This window comes from Hippoglossus hippoglossus, chromosome 10, assembly GCF_009819705.1.
Source record: "Hippoglossus hippoglossus isolate fHipHip1 chromosome 10, fHipHip1.pri, whole genome shotgun sequence".
Classification (NCBI taxonomy): domain Eukaryota; kingdom Metazoa; phylum Chordata; class Actinopteri; order Pleuronectiformes; family Pleuronectidae; genus Hippoglossus; species Hippoglossus hippoglossus.
The window spans coordinates 10,035,683-10,054,789 of NC_047160.1; the positions used below are offsets into that span (position 1 = coordinate 10,035,683).

The 19,107-nt window shown below is 41.6% G+C and overlaps 1 protein-coding gene across 6 annotated transcripts; it reads left to right on the plus strand.

The window, feature by feature from the left end:
• Window positions 1-4,605: 4,605 nt before the first annotated feature.
• LOC117769481 (cytoplasmic polyadenylation element-binding protein 4-like) lies at window positions 4,606-15,536 on the plus strand. 6 transcript variants are annotated; one of them, XM_034598381.1, is made up of 12 exons: window positions 4,657-4,790; window positions 5,697-6,816; window positions 6,929-7,027; window positions 7,705-7,798; window positions 9,509-9,559; window positions 10,261-10,284; window positions 10,678-10,854; window positions 11,110-11,199; window positions 11,339-11,457; window positions 12,030-12,144; window positions 12,230-12,411; window positions 12,569-15,536. In XM_034598381.1, exons 2-12 carry the CDS (start codon window positions 5,755-5,757, stop codon window positions 12,794-12,796), a joined length of 2,241 nt encoding a protein of 746 aa, XP_034454272.1. In that variant the 5' UTR covers window positions 4,657-4,790; window positions 5,697-5,754; the 3' UTR covers window positions 12,797-15,536. The 6 variants fall into 6 exon arrangements, with proteins under 6 accessions (XP_034454275.1, XP_034454276.1, XP_034454272.1 ...); XM_034598383.1 differs by having other exon boundaries at window positions 7,708-7,798; XM_034598382.1 differs by lacking the exon at window positions 4,657-4,790 and adding an exon at window positions 4,808-5,249.
• The last annotated feature ends 3,571 nt before the right edge of the window (window positions 15,537-19,107 follow it).

A 19,107-nucleotide genomic window follows, 5' to 3' on the forward strand; every position in this document is an offset into this window, starting at 1 on the left:
GGAAATAATCTCCCTATTTAAAGGCCTAAACATTTACGTCAGAGCCTCTGGATCGTACAGGCAATGTCTGGGGTGTTGTTTTGTTGGTGCTTTAAGTTATAGAGCCACGTTAAGTGGACTGATGCACATTTGTAGGCGCTGCACATGGCATTCTGTTAGGGAAGATGGAAAACTACTAATAGATGCAACGGGGGTGAGACATATCTGAATCTTGTCTGTCTTAATAAGCAAACGCCCATGAAAACATAACCTCTGTGGCAGAGGTAATCATGACACGCACACACACTCAACTCTGCACATTGCCCCACAAATCATCTGTGAGCAAATAATCTATGAGTGTGTAGTGATTCTAAGTGACCACTAGATGGGGACATCTCATTTGTTTTTAAAAGAGATGATTTCAAGTCCAGTCTATGGTTGAATGACTTAATTGAAGCTGAAAATTCTTTATGAGTATTAAGCCAAATCAAGTTTATTTATATAACATATTTAAAAGCAAGTACTACAGTTGTGTCACTCAGACACAATGTGAAATACAAGAAAATAATAAAATGACAGATAAGCATAAAATTTAATAAAATGAAATGATATGCTATGATATGGATAAAAACTACTTAAGGACACTGAAAACCCAGGAGAAAACGAGACTAAAAGAGAGATAGTTTCAGTTACTAAATAAAGCTTCAAATTAAGAGTAAAGTACAGCATCAGTTGTCTCATATTTTCATTTGACATGAGAATCTAAAGTGTCTTAACTTCCTTTTGTATGCTTCGCTACTCATTGATTACAGGAATCATGCAAGAACAGTGCATCTCTGAACAAGCTGATTAGGAATTAGAATGGCATTCAGTTGAGCGTATACCTCCACCAAGGCCAAATAGTCTCCTTCAATTCAATCAAGCTGCTCCAAATTTCATACAATCATAGATATCAGTCCCCTTAATGTTCCTGATTTGTTTCATCACGCTCCATAGATTACTTCCTGGTAAATCATTAACAATGTAAATAATAAAAGATCCTATCTGCACAAATCTAATGAGTTCTTCCTTAAGCCATTGGGCAGGTTTCCTGGTAAGCCACCCAGTAGTTTATGTTCAATCTTACTTACTGACAAAGAAATGAACCAATAAACAAACTGACAAGAAAACAAAACTTCCTTAACAGAGGTAACAACAGATGCTTTTCTTATGGGGCTTTACAGGCTTATAAAAGGGGCATGTGGTTGTGGGGGGAGTAAAATACCCTCATGGTGTGATCAGGGTTATCTCGGTTTGGGTTTGAGACTCGAGCCTGTGCTGCAAACTGGGTGTGAGTGCTGTCAAGAAAGGCACTGTCAAGTTGCATTATGGGAGTTCATTCACAGTTCATTAGGATATCTCGTACTTTGCTTCTTCAGTTTCGAAGGTTTTGTGTCTTTTGGGACTGCCTTATATTTACCTCCGCCAAGGACATTATGTTTTCACTGCTGTCTGTTTGTTAGATGGATTATGCAAAAACAACTCAACCGATTTGATTTAAACTTGGTGGAAGGATATGGGCCATGGAAGAACTCAGTACAGTTTTGGCTGGATCCAAAATTTATTTGACTTAGTTTACTATGATAGCATTTTTCTCCCTTTTTCACTAATATCCCATGGAATAATTCATGTTCTTGATAAAAAAATAAATGAGGCATATTTAGTGGACTGACAGCTTGATTTAATTCAATGGGACTCTTAGGCCTTGGCGGACGTATCATTCTAGTTACTAAAATGCAGTTCTAAATTGCTGGAGGGTCACTGTCTAAATACTACGTAACAAGTTTGCTTGTTTAGACAGATGAGACTCATTTAAATTACTGTAATAAATCAGCCTTTGCAGTGTAGAGTGACCAAATATTTCCAAATGAATATACTGGTTACATATATTTTCTCTACGCACAGTTAAAAAGGGCAGTGTGAGCTACATGTAATAACTAAACGCATGCGACCACTGTGACCTCCACACTGTTGGTGTCACGCTACAGTCAGGAGCAAGGCCACAGAGCCTGGGGTGATGCATTCTCTGAGACGACATAGTGTTGGGGGAAATTATGCTGCGTCACACTCAACCTGGTGTAACAAAACATGGAGTCTGAGAATGGCTGACCTCCTGGGCAAACAATAGGGCCACTGGCCGAACCAGAAATCTCCCAGCTTGTGCGGTTGGTATGGCAACGCAGCTCTATCAATACGGAGGCAGCAGAGCTCACATCTGAGAGGAAGCTGAGCAGCACAGAGACACTACACTTGCGAGCAGAGAAACCTGAGACTGTCGGCCCTGGGTGCTTTGTGAACGTGTCCTGTGCTCCAGTGGGAACTAATGAATTAATGACTGGGTGCCTGAGTTCCATTGATGAATCATTTAAGCAGGGGTTGATGGGTGCACCCCACTTCTGTCTCCGGTTGGTCTCAGAGTGATGGATGAGGCTTAAGTTGGTAGATACACAATATAATTCACGCTGCCCTGAATAAAAATGAATGGAACCTCTGCAGCACAGCTCAGTTTCACTGGGGAATACAGAGCATGTTGCACTCAGGGAGGAAAATGCTGACACAACTCACTGTGCTTGAATGACTGCCAGCCTCAAAAGGCCTGTAGTAGACAGAAGCATACACGAGACGGGGGTTCAAACATGCCCGTGCCAAAGTTGCCTCACTCAGATGATGAATACTGACTTGACGATTCAAACCAGTAACACCTGGACCAGCAGTGTTCTTCTTTCTCTAAAAAGAAACCAGAAGCTCAAGCCAAACAGTGCTGTGCTGTTAAACCACCCCAACAGGCCCTGCAGCACATGGGAGCGGGTGGGGTTATGTGTGTGCAGCTACTACTACAGGATACAAACAAAGGTTCGGTCTGCCTTGGGGAAGTGGAACTGTATTAACAAGACCAACTCAACAAGCAGGCCATGAATGATACTTTAAAAAGACTGAGGGAGAAAGTCACAAAATGAACTTGCATTCTCAGATACTTTTGCTTTTTGTAGTATATTCTTAAACCAGTACAGTTAGGTTAATTTGGGAGTTGGACTCTACTTACTTTTAGAACAAAACAAAACCATAAAAGAAGGTAGACCATTTTAGTTTACCTTTCTGAGAGGAAATGACCCAATGGTCACATCAGCATTGCAGAACTGCACAGGAATGTGTTACCTCTGACAGGGAGGTTATTTTCACCCCTGTCCCATTGTTTGCAGGTTGGTTTATTTGTTTGTAAGCAAGATTATACAAAAACTACTGGACAGAGTACCACAGATTAATTAATGGATCTTGATGAAAATTCTGGCCTAGTTGAAGGACTGATGTCTAAAATCCAGATCTACGGAATTTAAATGGGGTTTTATAAGTGGACTGTTAAGCCTTGGCAGAGGTATTTGTTCTGAGTGACATTCTAGTTGTTGGAGTATTGATATCAATACAGAATTAGTCAGATTACCTAATACGCCCTTATATAGTGACCACAAGCAGAGGGATGTTTGCTAGCATCGTATATATGTTACTTTTGCTTGAGCTGCTTCAGCACAAGTAATCTTACTCCCACTTGTGTAAATGTATACTGCCGGCCCAGCAGGAGTACTTCATCTGAACAGGATACTCTTTCCTCTCTTGCTGAATGATCATTACAGTTTTAACGAGTCAGCTTCAGTTAAGAGAAATTCACACCTATGTGAGGCTCTGGCCTGCAACTATAGCCATCTGATGAGGGAGACCACATTACCATTTGAATATTACTATCTGTAGTCAATTCAGTGAAGATGTGATATGATGGTGTGATTACTGCACAGCACAGATCTGACTAAAGTGAAATTAAATCAAGCTCTCAAGGTCGATTGAGCGCCTAAAATAGCAGCAGCTTATTTTCATGAGATTGTTATGTGGTATTGTTTTTGAGGGGGTGTGTTGAATCTATCTATCTATCGATCTATCTATCTATCTACTTTCCATTAATTTGACAACACATGCGCTTCAAAAATGTGGTTATTATTTCATAATGCTGGCAACTGATTGTGGTGACAGCAGGTGTTAAGGCTCAACATGCAGGCTAGTGATTGGCTCCCAAACTCACAATACATGCAAATACAGAAATGCGTTGAAAATAGAGCAAACGACCCTGGAAATGTAGTTCCTGGCTGTAGTTCAACGCTTTGTGAAGTAGCGAAGTCATGTGTTTTCTCAATTTGCAGTGTGTTGAGCTCTCTCGGCCACCGCAATTCTGAGGTGAGGGGAAAACACATTTGTTTAAACAAATGTACTTATTTGCATTTGAAGGAAATGGTTGCCAGTGCTGCACCTTAGATTTAGCCCTTTGTTTTCCACTGACGTACATATATATATATATATGTACACTATATATACACTATATATAGGCGGAAGGTTTTGATTAAATTTCCTTGGATCATTGTATTTTCTTCTCCCTGCACTAGCTCCTCCCCCTGATTTGAAGGCATCCTTATTTGGGAGGAGAACGTCGCGAGTGCATGTGCCATTCATTGAGGAGGCGTGCGGTGGGCGTGACCCCGTCTCAACCATCCAATCAGCTGTTAGATTTTAGCTATCGAAGGCGGGGCTTCTCAGGGAAATCCTGACGCCCAATGGCTGCTGGCTGAGGGCGGGGGCGGGGCTTGTAGACGGAAGTGTCTCCGGACTGGCCCAGCTGTCATCTAGAAGAGAGGAGACCATTTACACCGGCCGCATAGGAAATGCTGAAAAAGGAAAAACGCTAAAATATGGCATCATCAAAACGATAAGGTCATGTCGCCGAACTGAAGGTAGCTATGCCCGACGTGTCACTAAACACGCACGCTGATCGATGGAAGGAGGCCGCGCTGCAGTATTCTGTCTAAAAACTGATGACAGGGATCGGTAGGCTGTGTGACATTGAACATACAGGACACGAAACAGACGAGGTCGTTTAAAGAGCCACACACCGTGAACAACTTGTCACGTCCTGTGAATTTGATCCGTCGTGCTGTCGTGAGTTGACGCGGCCGTGAACGTTAGCGACATTTCGGGGGATGTTGTAGCCGCTGGGTGCGTTTGTTTTTCACCCCGGCACGAAGAAAAAATATGCTACACGGTCGCTGCTGCGGTTATCAAGCTATTATCTTAGCCTAGCGGCTCGGTGCAGGGAGCTACCCCAGATCCAGAGCAGACGTCATCAACATTTCCCTGTATTTAAATGGTCGCGAACGAGGAGGTCATCGCTGGAAACAAACGACGATTACTCGGTAGGTGTGAGCCACCGCGGCGGCTGAGCGTTCATGGCTGCACTGCAATGCAAAGACGCACTTTAAAAATGACTGCTGCGACCTGCATGATTAATAGGGCACATGGAAGGTGGCGGAGCAGCTGTTAGCTTTGCTGCTAGCTGCCTGAACGACCTTTGGAGACGTCAGCCTGTTAGCTGCCTGCGCTGGTTCCAGGCTGCCTGTGCTATATCCGAGTGTTATATTTCATGTAGGCCTTCAATGGCTAGGCGAGTCAATGACTTAATCTCATTGATTGCATCACAAGACAAGGCAGGGTGCAGCCCAAGCACGTTCACTGCGTTTGGTCAGGCTTGTCTTTTATTTTTAAAGAGAGCATATCAACTTAATAATTAACTGTCTCATGCTTTTTTGTCCTCCCCCCCCACCCACCATCCCTTTATTGTCCTCCCTTCATCTACATTTTAGGATAAAAAAAAAAGACGGTGAAAGCCAAAAGTCAACTGAAGATCACTGGGTGTCCTAAATGGGGGACTACGGGTTTGGAGTTCTGGTGAAGAACAGCAGTGGTAACAAATCTGCCTTCCCCTTGCGGATCCCTCCTCACCTCCAACCCCAGCACCCACACCACCCCTCCAACCCCCCCAGCCCCCCTTCCTTCGTAAACAACACCTGCTCCACCAATGGGGGCAGCGCTTGGCTGTTCCCCGCCGTAGCCCCGCACAGTAACATGCAAGATGAGATTCTGGAGTCAGACAAGTCCAAGGCCTTGGACCTCCAGGACATTCAGGAGAAGTCTCAGGTCCAGTCCCAGCCCCAGGCCTTGTCTCCTGGCCAGCAGGAGGTTGGGGGAGGCCTAGGAGAGCTTGAGGGTGCACTCCCTGAGGACGGTTCGCTGGAGAAGGGTTCTTTGGAGAGCAGCAGTGGCAAAGAGAAGCTGAGGATGGAGTCCCCAGTGCTAAGTGGGTTTGATTACCAGGACAGCCTGGGAATGGGTACGAGCATTGCACAGTCCACCTCCTCATCTTCGCTGACCAGCTTCAACAACTGGTCCCCTGCTGTCCCATCCACCCAGTCTCCAGTGGTCGGAGAAGATGTAGGAGGGTTCTTTGGCCCGGCTGGCTCCAACGCCAACGGACCTCCCCTGCTGTTCCAGAACTTCTCCCACCACGCAGGTCCTGGCTTTGGTGCGGGGGGGAGTTTCTCCCCGCAGATCGGGCCAGTCTCTCAGCACCACGCACCCACACCTCACCCCCAACACTACCACCCCCACGGTCAGGGGGTCCCACAGCAGCACAGGCGCTCCCCAGCTAGCCCTCATCCACCCCAGCAGTCTTTCCCTCCGCACCCCCACCGCACCGGACCATTCACCCAGCTTCCCCACCTCACTACTGCCCAGAATAAACCCCCCTCTCCTTGGGGAAGCTACCAGAGTCCCTCCACTCCCACATCCACCTCCTGGAGCCCTGGTGGGTATGGTGGCTGGGGAGGCACACAGGGGGTGCGAGAGTATCGGCGGGGGGTAGGTGGAGGTATGTCGGGCATTAACTCCATCTCCCCGCTGAAGAAGTCCTTCCCTAACAACCAGGTAAATGAGACTGTCACAACTCTTCTTAAAAACTGATTTAGTACAGTATATGATCCCATGCAATACATTTGGTTCGGTAACTTGTAGGAAACTCATCTATCTGTCCACACAGGTTCCCTCTCAGAAGTTCCCCAGAAATAATTCTGGCTTCAATCACAAGGGCTGGGTGGAGGACAGCATGAGCCGCAGTGACAGCATCTACCCTTTCCAAGTGAGTATATCACACAAAAGTGGACTTGGACTGTGGTCTTACATGGCCGCAAAATGTAAATATGTTTATCTGCCCACCACAGGCCAATGATATTAACCCTGTTAAACATGCTCATCTGTATCAAATTCAACAAATGAGCCATTGAGAAAAACATGATCAAATGGATGAATAGAAACTTATTGTGTGTGCTTGTGTATGAGCACTTATCTAGGTCATATGGGTGAAGGAGAGCTCTCTTATCATCTGCTCTGATCACATGGCCTTCCTCCTGTCCTGATTTGAGAAGTCTTGTGCTCGACTGCAGCTTTGCATGCTCCAAGCCCATTTAGATACAATGCGTTATGAATGACTCATCATGGCTCTGTTGTTTCTGGATTTGTTTGAAATGCCAATTTATCTTTTCACCTTAGGCTGTATTCCTTATATTATTATAATATAACATAATATATGATTTTCATAGCAGAAATAAGAAGGTGATCATTTTTGTGACACGCTCTGGGTTCCATTTTCTGTTAACAGTGCTTTCCTCTGAAGGCCTAGACTGGGATATTCTCTGCAGTTTATTTTTTATTAGCAATTAGTAATGTAGCAAACTATGCCGATGCTCTTACAACTTGTGCTGCTTTAGATGTGATTGGGGAAGTGAGTTGGCTAATTGTTGTCTTCCTCTCTTTCAGCAGGAGAGAACCCGGTCTTTTGATGGTTTCAGTATGCACTCTCTGGAGAATTCGCTGATTGACATTATGAGGGCTGAGCAGGATTCCTTGAAAGGTTGGTTCCCAAACTAAACAATGATGAGGAAGGAATCGTTTCCCTGACCGCTGGCTGCCGATCAATGCAGCCATGTATTTGACAGCGAGGAGAATTTTGGTTATTATTTCAAAATGCTGGCAACTGATAGTGGTGACAGCAGCAGTTTAGGCTGAACATGCTGGCTGCAGGCTCCTAAACGTTAGAAGCCTGTTTTAACAAGTGGACATCAGGAATGTAGTTACTACTAGTTTGGAGAGGCTCATAATGTTTGGTTTTGTCAAGACCTTTAGGAAAATTGGCTTAATGGACAACTTCGAATTCTGTACTTTTGATGTTTTGTCAATCTACAGAATCTTTCAATCAGTGTTAGCAGGTGTTTACTTGTCATTAGACTTTTTCCTTGTCATAATTTTGTCCATAAGATGTTTATTCTTAATCCGACCTCTTTTGGATACTCAGTCAAATGGCCTCTCATACTAGGGCCATGGAGTTTGTCATTTATATTTCAGGACAGATAAGCAGTATATTTTTTCTTCTGCAGATTTTAACAATATGTAGGGTTTTCTACCTTTTTGGGAGAGGTAAGGTGTATACACCAGACTGAGGCCAAAAATAAAATACACAGTTATCACCCAAATTTGATATAATTTAGAATATAACAGTATATTTATTTATATCCTTATAATTTTTTCCCCCACTCTTTCTGTTTTTCAATAGATTCTGTTTTATACGGACTTGACCCGCAGTTTGCTTTTCCCACATGCACAATGCAGCGGGAGGTTATCTACACAAACGTGTTTACAACAGCATCAAATCCTCTGCATTATTCAGGCGAGAAATGGTGCAGAGGAAGGAAGTGACATATAAAATTTGCTTCTTAGGTCACTTGATTTTCTTGACAACACACGTAGACCGGTGTCAGCTCTTTTCGCCACAAACTTTCTAGACGTCTTCTTTTTCACCGTGATACATTTTTGTGTCCGTCATGTGTTAGAAGCATAATCAACTCCCCCACTCGCTCGTGGTGAATACAGTGGGGGATTCCCCGCTGTGTTCCCACATCAGATTCTCCTGACTTTCGACGGACTTTATACTAGGGGGCCAGGCGGAGAAAGTCCGCAGATAACCCGGAGCCTCTCACTCTGACTCTTGTGTTCACACATTCGCCCTACTCCGGAGAAATTCATAGGATCCCAGGAGCTCAGTATTACATGACGTCTCAGTCTCATCCTCATGACAACCATCACCTGCAGCATTTTTGCAGTGTAGACTCTATGATGTCAGCTAATGCTCTCATTAATAAATCATTGCACTTCAGTTTTGTTGCAGTCTAATGTAAAAGAAGCCTTTTCCCATCATGGCAGCGAATGCTACTGATGCACATTTTCGCCAGATGATACTCCGAAACTTCTCTTTGATCATTCATACACTTTTGTGTTTTCTTTCTTTGAGTGCTTCCTCAATAATCTAGTGATGGTTTATAGTTTTATAGTCCTTGAACTTATTTCAGTATTCTCATCGAATATATCACATCACTCTAACATGGGAGAATAACCTGAACTATATTTGCGATTTGTCCTGTCTACTAAACTTCATACTGTCCTGAAATGTGTGTCAACATAATCCTTTGTTTCAGAAGCTATTTATATGAAAAAGAAAGAAATTTATATATTTATAATTAACATTTCATGACAGTATTCTGTGGTCTCTTTTGTTTTTGTCACTTAGGACGTTACAGCTTCTCTCACCAGGGTGGAGACGGGCCTCTACCTATGAATGGTATGTAAATGACAGCGCTTGAAATCAACGCATATCAAATGCTGATAAAAAGTAATGCTGGCCATTTTATACATTTTATACATTCAATACTTAGCTGATCTCTTTAAAAGTAGGTCATAGGGATTTTCTTTTGGTGAGCTCATATAAAATAAAAATTTAAACTTTTGTATATCATAACCACGCTGAGATGTGCTGAATAACAAGTTGTAAAAAAAATTATTTGTCACATGATTTGTTTTATTGCCATTTGAACTGCTGTGGTAGGCATAAGAATTGGCTGACCAAAGGGAGTTCAAGTAGAAAAATAATGTTGCACAGAGACGGTAAAGAGCAAAAATAAGATAAGTAAAGACTTGAATTCAATTTATTTGTAGTGTTATGAAAAATCCACTCACCAATTAGTGTCTTTCAATTTTCCAATGGGGTTATGAGAGAGCTATATTATATTGAATGATTCCATTTGTCTAGTTTATACTGTAAAAATGTATACCGGCATTATATATGTTGCAGCCTTTAAATGGATAACCCGACATTTTTATGAGGAGCATTTTGGCCAATGGTAACTCAGAATGGCTGTTACGGCAGCCATTTTGTCTGGTGATCAACAAATTCATTTCCAGTCAGTGTGTTTTACATCTTTTTATGATGGGCCTTTTTCAAAAAAGCCATTTCAAAAGTGTTTTGTGTTGTTTTACATGCAGCGAGAAGTTATGGCAGAAGACGAGGTAAAGTTTGTGAATGTGTCTTAATTTGTTCATTGTCAAGCTGTAATGATCCCTGAGTTTTTTTTTGTGTTGCTTCTGTGTTTGTCTGCTTTATCTTGTTGTTGTTATTGATTATTTTGCCTTGATTGTTGTCAGTGTCAAAGCCCCTTTCTCTGTTGGGAGTAAAAGTCGTATAGGTTTCCCCGCGCAGGACCTAGTAGTGACAATGCTCATGCTTTTACTTTGTCTTTACAAAATGGTAATCATGGCTGCTTTTGTATGTATTTCTTAAAATAATTCAATGCATTTACCACCAATCAAACTCTCTGCTCATTGCAATGTTACATTTGAACATTGGTTCAGCTTAACCAGTGCTGAGGCCATATGTGTAATCCAGGTCATTCTCTCCACTAGGTCATTCCTCTCTGTTCCCCATGGAGGATGAGCGCTCTTTTGGAGAGGATGAGTCAGGTGACCAGGGGCTTCCTGGCCTTGGCTCAGCTCACTGTTTCCCCCATCTCAATGGTGAACGTGTGGAACGATATTCTCGCAAGGTGTTTGTAGGAGGTCTGCCCCCAGACATAGATGAAGGTAAAGTTTTGTTACGGCCATACAGTGTGTCACTAAGCTCAGTTTTTGTTATCATTTACATTGCTGTAGATCATAGGCTAAAACAAATGAACAATATTGATAAATTTACTTTGGTGGCCATAATGAACGGATGGTAAAAAAATAATATTTAAATCATATATTCGTTAGATTTTATTGCATGTAATAAGTGTTACTTAAGTAAGTTTTGATGGTGATAATATTATTGCTGATTTTTTTCTTCTTTTTTTTTTTTAGATGAGATCACTGCCAGTTTCCGTCGGTTTGGTCATTTGTTTGTAGACTGGCCTCACAAGGCAGAGAGCAAGTCCTATTTCCCACCAAAAGGTGAGTCAAACCTGTTGAACAGTATATTGGTTTGAGTGTTTTGAGTTAAGAGCATTGCAATGATTTTCCCGTTTTGTGTGTGTGTGTGTGTGTGTGTCTGTCTGTGCGCTCATTGTTCTGTTTTGTCAAACTTTTTCAGGATACGCATTTTTGCTGTTCCAAGACGAGAGCTCTGTTCAGGCTCTGATTGATGCCTGCATTCAGGAGGATAGTAAACTGTACCTGTGTGTCTCTAGCCCCACCATCAAAGACAAGCCTGTGAGTCTCTTAAACTGCTCCATCTTGTCCAACAAGTACAAAACTAAATTAAATGTTTACATAAGACAAGTGACCGTTGCTTTATTGTCTGACCCAAAAAACTGTAAAGTTCAGTAAAACTGTGTTTTGAGTAAAATTAGGGCTTTGCAGTAATACCAAAGTGATAATTTAAAGATCCATTAATTATTCCCTGAGAAATCTGTCAAAATGTCAAAAAAACACCCCATCTCACGCTTAAAGTGAAAAACTCCTGGATCAGCACCAAAATGTAATGAGTTCTTTCCTGGCCCATGTCCCAGTAGTTTCTGTGTATTCCTTTGGACAAACAAACAGACATTGGCAAAAACGTGACCCTTTTGGCACAGTTGATGACGACAATTAGTGCATCTAAACTATTTGAATGTGATCCCAAGAGCTTGATGTAAAAGGCCACAGCCACCATCACCAACAACTTTTTCCAATATCAGTAAATGGCATCAGAGAATTTATATAATAATAAATAATCTATCTTGTTCATAAAGGAGGTGAGCTGGACTGGAAGAAATAATTTTTTGTCATCTTCATTGTTGCAGGTCCAGATCCGACCCTGGAACCTAAATGACAGTGATTTTGTAATGGATGGCTCTCAGCCATTGGACCCGAGGAAGACCATCTTTGTAGGAGGTGTCCCTCGTCCCCTTCGTGCAGGTACATGTGTGAAGACCCCTAAATGTATTTCATTCCCATTACTGATTGAGATTTCATTAACTTGCATTCTGTGTTGCTGTTTCAGTGGAGCTTGCCATGATCATGGACCGTCTGTATGGGGGAGTGTGTTACGCTGGGATCGACACAGACCCTGAACTCAAGTATCCAAAAGGGGCGGGAAGAGTGGCCTTCTCCAATCAGCAAAGCTACATTGCAGCCATTAGTGCCCGATTTGTTCAACTGCAGCACGGGGAGATTGATAAACGGGTGAGTCCATATGAGGTTAGCAACTTCCTTTCAGGTGTAAATGAAAAGTGAATGTTGATCAAATATTTCCATCAATCTAACATGCTGCTGTGCACGCATTCAGATTTTTCTCCACCTCCATTTTAACAGTTTTCCTTTTATCCACCCTCTGCCTCAGGTGGAAGTGAAGCCATATGTCCTGGACGATCAGCTGTGTGACGAGTGCCAGGGCACCCGCTGTGGGGGGAAGTTTGCTCCTTTCTTCTGCGCTAACGTGACCTGTCTGCAGTACTACTGTGAGTACTGCTGGGCAGCCATCCACTCCCGGGCCGGCCGCGAGTTCCACAAGCCGCTGGTGAAGGAGGGAGGGGATCGGCCACGACACATCTCTTTCCGCTGGAACTGAGGCGAGAGGGCAAGGGAGGGTGAAAACACAGGTTCGGGGAGGGACTGAGAAAGGGGAAGTTGGGTAAGGGGTACGGGCTATGATATGAAAAATAATGCACTTTTCTTTTAAGTTAAAAAAACAAAACATAATTTATTTTTTTTATTTTTTTTAATTGGGCCCTCTAACAGAAGTAAATGCTAAGAAGAGAGTGAAATCCCATTTATGTTTTGACTTAACGTGTGCATGAGCATATGGATGCATTAGATTTGGATTTAGACGTTTTCTGACTTGACTGTACTTTCTTTTCGTGTTAGCTGGCAAAGCTGCTTACATTTGTTGTCAAGAGTAACATAAAATTTAAGTGAGGTTCATCATACCTAAATCAGTATACTAACTGGAAGTTGAGTTGAAGAAGGGTGCATTTTCTTACTTTGCGCTTACAGGATTAGAAAACAACTGTACCATTTACCAAAGGTTGAGTGCAAAACATTGGGTTGAACCGAGGAATGACACCGTTTCAAACGGTTGGACGACTTGAGTTTTTCAAGCAGCTCATTGTATAGCATCTGGCCACTTCGAAAAAAAAATAAATAGAAAATCTCTTTAGATTGCTGGCATGGGTTTTTAGGTCTTGGTTTAAAAGTTGACACTTTGTAACCAGAAAGGGCAAACCAAAGATTGGCCTAAAACACATCATCGAAAGCAAACATTGATCTGAGGGTTTTCAGGATAATGTTGTGTCCTCTCGTCGTGTGACAGGGGAGAGGCTGGAGTTGTGTGGAGTTTTGGTTTCTGGGTTTCAGCGAATAAAGACACAGCCCTCAGGGCTCAGGTATTGGCAGTAGTATTTGCTCACTTTATATTGTCAGGGATATTAGCACTGGAAGCTAACATGCTAATGTAGTACTAACTAATGGGAATGCACAGTCCAGTCTCCCTGAGCTGTCCTCATGGTGTACCACTGCACGCTCTACCATGACTGGAGCTTCTATCACAAGTGTTGTGGTTGGATATGGTAGTAGCTAGAATTTGCTGTCACAGAGATAAAGATATTATTTTATACATGGCCTGCTGATTTTTGTACAGTGTTTTATAGCTGATTATTTTGTCATGAACATATAAACATTTATTATGCACTACTTTTCTAAATATTTTTTTCAATAGTCATTTTAGGCACATTTTTCACAGATGGGAGAACTCCTTTTGCAATACCTCATTTTTTTCACTTGGTGAAAAATAATTTTGTACCTTTGTTACTAAGAGATCTGCATTTATGGTAAACTTAATTTAAAAAGAAAATGAATGATATTAATATAATTTTCAATTAGCTTTTATATATTTAAGTGCTGGTAAATCTGAAAATTGTCTGGTGCATTGGTGTGATTCTGTAGATAAAAAAGAAAAAAAAAAAGGCTATCATTAGCTATTCATATATGGATTCTCCTCTGTCCTAAATAAACATAACAGGATCCTAAGGCATGACAAGACCTTTCTAAACGGATTTTGATAGTCTTGAAAATATATTCTGATATTTCGCTCCTAGGTGCACTCAGTAAGATTATCATTAGGGTAAATGTTTTGGCTTTGGTCAACGTGATCTCTTCCCTTCTATCACCGGAGTGGATATCAGCTGTTTGAATATTTAGATCCTCTTTCTGGAACTGCCTGTAAGTTCTACTTATTCTTGGCATGCATAATGTAATACAGAAATACAATGGCTAGTGTTAATGCAGGACCTAATGTAATGCACTAGATCTCTTTTTGACTTTCTTTTCCTTCTCTCTTTGAGATCACCTCTCTTGTAGCCTCTCTTTACATGGTGGAGTCTGCCTTCCTTACACAGACGTGATGTTTATGCAATCTACACAGTGACAACACTTTGGATGCGTTTTGTAATGTAGAGGACACTCAGTAGGACATAGGTGAGGAGAGTTGATCACTTGCCCCCCTCCCCCCCCCTTGTGATGTGGCATGCTTTGGGACATAACCTGAATGTGATTTAATGTTGCAAGTTAACTTTGAGCCATTATGTGCAATACTTATTCTTTCCAGAAACAAGTCTCTGCAGTGCAAGTCATTTAATCCATATAGACCATGCAGTCATTTACACATCATTTGTTTCCTATTGTTCATGCTGATGTCTGCAAGAGAAAAAAAAAAAAAGTAATTTATACATGAATTTATTTTTAAACATTAGTTTTGTGCTTATTTACTTATTTTGCTACAACCATGCTACTGTGATTGAAAACATTGTATATACTAGGTCGATAATGTATTTAGTATTTGCTATATTTTCAATTGAAATGTTTAACTATCATTTTGATCAGATTTTTGTTATATTTTTTGGGGTGATGTGTTAAAACTCGTGTGTCTAGTTTTTCTAATTGCTGTATTGTGCTCCACATTTTCAGATGAAAAGAATATTATGTCTGTTAGTATTACTTGATTGCAAAATTTCAAGTTTTTAATTGTATGCTGGGAAGGTTATATTTATTAACTTTTTTTTTTTACCTGATATTTGGATTTTTATTCAGTCATTTGACATTTATACGTAAGTTCCAATTTTTATATTTTCTTCCTGATTAATTTACGCTACAATACAGACGTCAGTTTTTATAGTTGGTTTGTAGTATTGAAGTAAAACAAAGATCTAATGTCATATATTAATTTGCTGCCAACTGTTTGTAACTGTATGCATACATTTGAAGTATTTGTAATGTGAGATGTTGAATGAATAAAACAGCTGTGAGGAAGAGTTTTTTGCCTAATGTTGATTCACAGCAGTTAATTAGAGGCCTTATGTTGATCTATTTACCTCCTAAAGGTTTTCGCGTAAAACAGAGCGTCGCATTGGATGCCATTGTTGTGTGAGAGCACGCTTTATGCACATCTGGTGAGCTAAGTTAAATCAGGTCAGAGGTATTTATAGGCTGAGGCTTATTTCAGGCCTTAGTGGGTGCTGTTCAGCTCACCTAAACCTGCTGTCCTGTGTCTCAGCAAACCGTTTCCTTGTCTAATAAAAGCCTGTATCAAGTGAAATGAATGTATGCATGCAACAAAATGTTGTGAATGAGGTTAGTTTTATGTTTGTTTGTTTTTGTCCAGTCGTGATTTGAATTAGTTCTTAACATTGATGGAATGTATATCTACTCAGGAAATATTGTACTTAAGTACATTTTTGGAAGCTATACTGCAGTTTTCCACCTAATACTGAAATAATTTCAGAGAGAAACATTTCCACTCAATCCACAGGTAGTATATGTATCTATAGTTGCTAACTATGCTACAAATTAGGATTTCACATAAAAAACCTGACGATGGGCCGATAGAATGTGATGCATTGTTCTCGATTAAGCTGCAGTACAACTGATTTAAATTGTCTCGTCCAACAACTATAATGATCTCCAAGATGCTCCTTGAATATGAATGCATCGTAATGGTTTGTCAGGGCATACATTTACCCGAGGCTCATTAGATGGGCTTATAGATTAACTTAAAAACATTATTTTATTTACTGTATAACAGAAACTCTGAAATGCAAGCTGCACATTGGATCATATTGTACAGAAAACCGGTGAGGTCCTCCGTAGACCTGGTATCTCCTTTCACTGTCATGCAGATGACACGCAGTTGTACATTCCTCTTAAGTCCACTGATCTTACCATGCTGGATTCATTACAGGACTGCCTGTCTGATTTTAAAAAGCTGAATGTGTGAAATACATGAATTATTATAAAACTGAAATCGTATTATTGGACCTCGGCATATCGCTACAGAAATACTGCCACAGACTGCTTGTCTGTCACACTAACTGAAGCTTAAAGTTCTGTTTGATAGCCATTTGTTGTCATGAGCAATATGTCACAAAGCTTGTCCAATCTTGTATTGACCTCCTCACAAATGCTGCCAAACATAAACACCATTTGAAAGTCTAGAGATGCTGGCTGTGTTAGTATCAACTTTTAAAACACACTTCTACGGTAAAAGCCTCTTTTGATTTTATCTGAATGGTTTGCTTTTTTAAAATTATTTTACCCACACAGGCTGATAGAAATGCCTCAAAATGTACTTCTACCAGAAATAATATTTTATTTACACAGACCAGGAAGTCTCTTTGGTTTTATCTAGGCTTTTATTTATTTAATTTCTGTTTGTATTTTTTAGAATACTTTTTAACAGCATTGTTATTGTATTATATACTGTACATACTAATTATGTGTGCTGCAATGCATGCACACATAATTAGGTGGTCATAGATCAAAGGAATCTTTGATGTCTTAGACAGTTGCCAAGGTGAAAGATTTCACCTTTTTCAACTGTCCTCTAGGGAGGAATTCTCTAGTTATTATTATACTGCCACTTGCAGGCTGACAGTGCTACAACAAAACCCTAGTAAATAAAAACTCCTCATATTTCAACCCAGTCTGTGGTGGCATTTTAGTCGGAGTTACCTGCAGAGTTTAGAGTTGTAGAGGGAGATGTCTCGAGCTAAGACTGCGTATGTCCCCAGGTTTGGTTCTCAGCTGGGCTCCAGTCAAAGAGAAGAACCGCAGCCTGACCCCACCATGGGCCCGCCTGAGTCCCAGTGCCAGCAGGTGGACAAGTGCAGGAACAAGAGGGAGAGAGGTGGAAAACCTCGGTTTATTTTAAAAGTCAAATTACAAAAATTCAGCACTTACAGGTTACCCAAGAAGAAGGCGACACAGGAGGATGAAACACCTGGAAGATGGACGTCGAAGCCCGCCGAAAACAGGACCTCTGTGACCGCAAGAGGGAGCCAGGGTAATGTAGCTGCTAATGATAGCTAAGGAGGTAGCTAGTCCCGTTAGCTGTTGCTAGCTAGCTTCTTAGCTGCTAATGTTTGCTAAGAAGGTAGCTAGTCCCGTTAGCAGTTGCTAGCTAGCTCCTTAGCTGCTAATGTTTGCTAAGAAGGTAGCTAGTCCCGTTAGCTGTTGCTAGCTACCTTCTTAGCTGCTAATGATGGCTAGGAAGGTAGCCAGTCCAGTTAGCTGTTGCTAGCTACGTTCTTAGCTGCTAATGTTTTCTAAGAAGTTAACTTGTCATGTTAGCTGGTGCTAGTTGTTTAGCTCCTGTTTTAGGACAAGAATAACAGTTTATAGTTTGAGACTGTTTATCGTGGGGGTGCGGAAAAAAGTTTTTAATGTTAAAGGGGACATATCATGAAAATTCCACTTTGTTAGTGCTTCTACACGTTAATGTGGGGATCTGGCATGTCTATCAACCCAAAAACTCTGGGAAAAAAAACACTCGTGCGTTTTGTTATGGTTCCTCTAAGTCAGAAACGTCATGCTTGAGTGACTGGAATGAGCTTCCTGTGTTTTGTGTCGTCACAATACACTGGTCTCCCTACATGGCCTTGGCCCACCCCCCACCTCACCCCCCCCCCCGTCTCCCCACACTCGTTACACCGGGTTTACACCGGACACGGAAGCGCCGCGCCGCGCCGCGCCGCGCCGCGCCGTTCTCAAGCGCGCAGCCGCCTGGCTGTTCACACGGGACGCGCATTTCTCCGCGCTGGTCAGCCCCATAGACTGTATATATAAGGTCAGCCCGCGATTCTGCTTTCTCCGCTTGTTGTTGTACCCGTTGAATGTCGGGGTTCGGGGGTAAATGATGGTCTTCATAGCCCCCCCCCCCCCCCCCTCTCTTTCTCTCTCTGTCTATCTGCTTGTGTGCTTGTAGTGGATGGGCAGAGGGGGACATTTAATTATGTGATTGGGAAAATTAAAACTCCAGGACAACAGAAGGGGAATACAAAGTATGGGATGCATATTTGATAATTTACATCATATAAAATATGTAATTTATATCGTTTAAAATCATGGGGGGAGAGGGGGGAGGGGGGAGCTGGTTCACTAGCATTTAAAGGAACAGGCACTCAAAACAGGTCACTCTGTGGAGGGCTGTTTTAGACAGGGTAAAAAGGGTGCTGTTTTAAATGATCCTTGTGGTATTTTGACCAAAGTATGTTACAGACATTTCCCAAGGACCCCAAGGAACCATATCAACTTGTGGTAAAATGGGCATACAATGTCCCCTTTAAGTTTAAAATATGGTAATCTTTCATTCACTGTCACTGTCCCTAAAAATAAGTAAATATCAAACTTTATAATTATGTGATTTCTTTGTTTTCTAGTGTAATACTGATTATGCACCTCTTTGGGCCACCAATAGAAAACTACCTGAGAAGGAAACATGTCTCTGTGTTTGAACTGTACATAAATTGCTTTGTTATTAAAAGGTCATGTGGGGTCGCAAGCTAAAAATGCTGTGAACCACTGTCATAAAGAAATCCTATACATTATTGC

Excerpts from the sequence above, each read along its gene's own strand:
- LOC117769481 (XM_034598381.1), top strand. The coding sequence starts at position 5,755 with ATGGGGGACTACGGGTTTGGAGTTCTGGTGAAGAACAGCAGTGGTAAC. Across the intron at positions 7,028-7,704 it reads ACAGCATCTACCCTTTCCAA|CAGGAGAGAACCCGGTCTTT; the intron begins GTGAGTATATCA and ends CCTCTCTTTCAG. Across the intron at positions 9,560-10,260 it reads CGGGCCTCTACCTATGAATG|CGAGAAGTTATGGCAGAAGA; the intron begins GTATGTAAATGA and ends TTTTACATGCAG.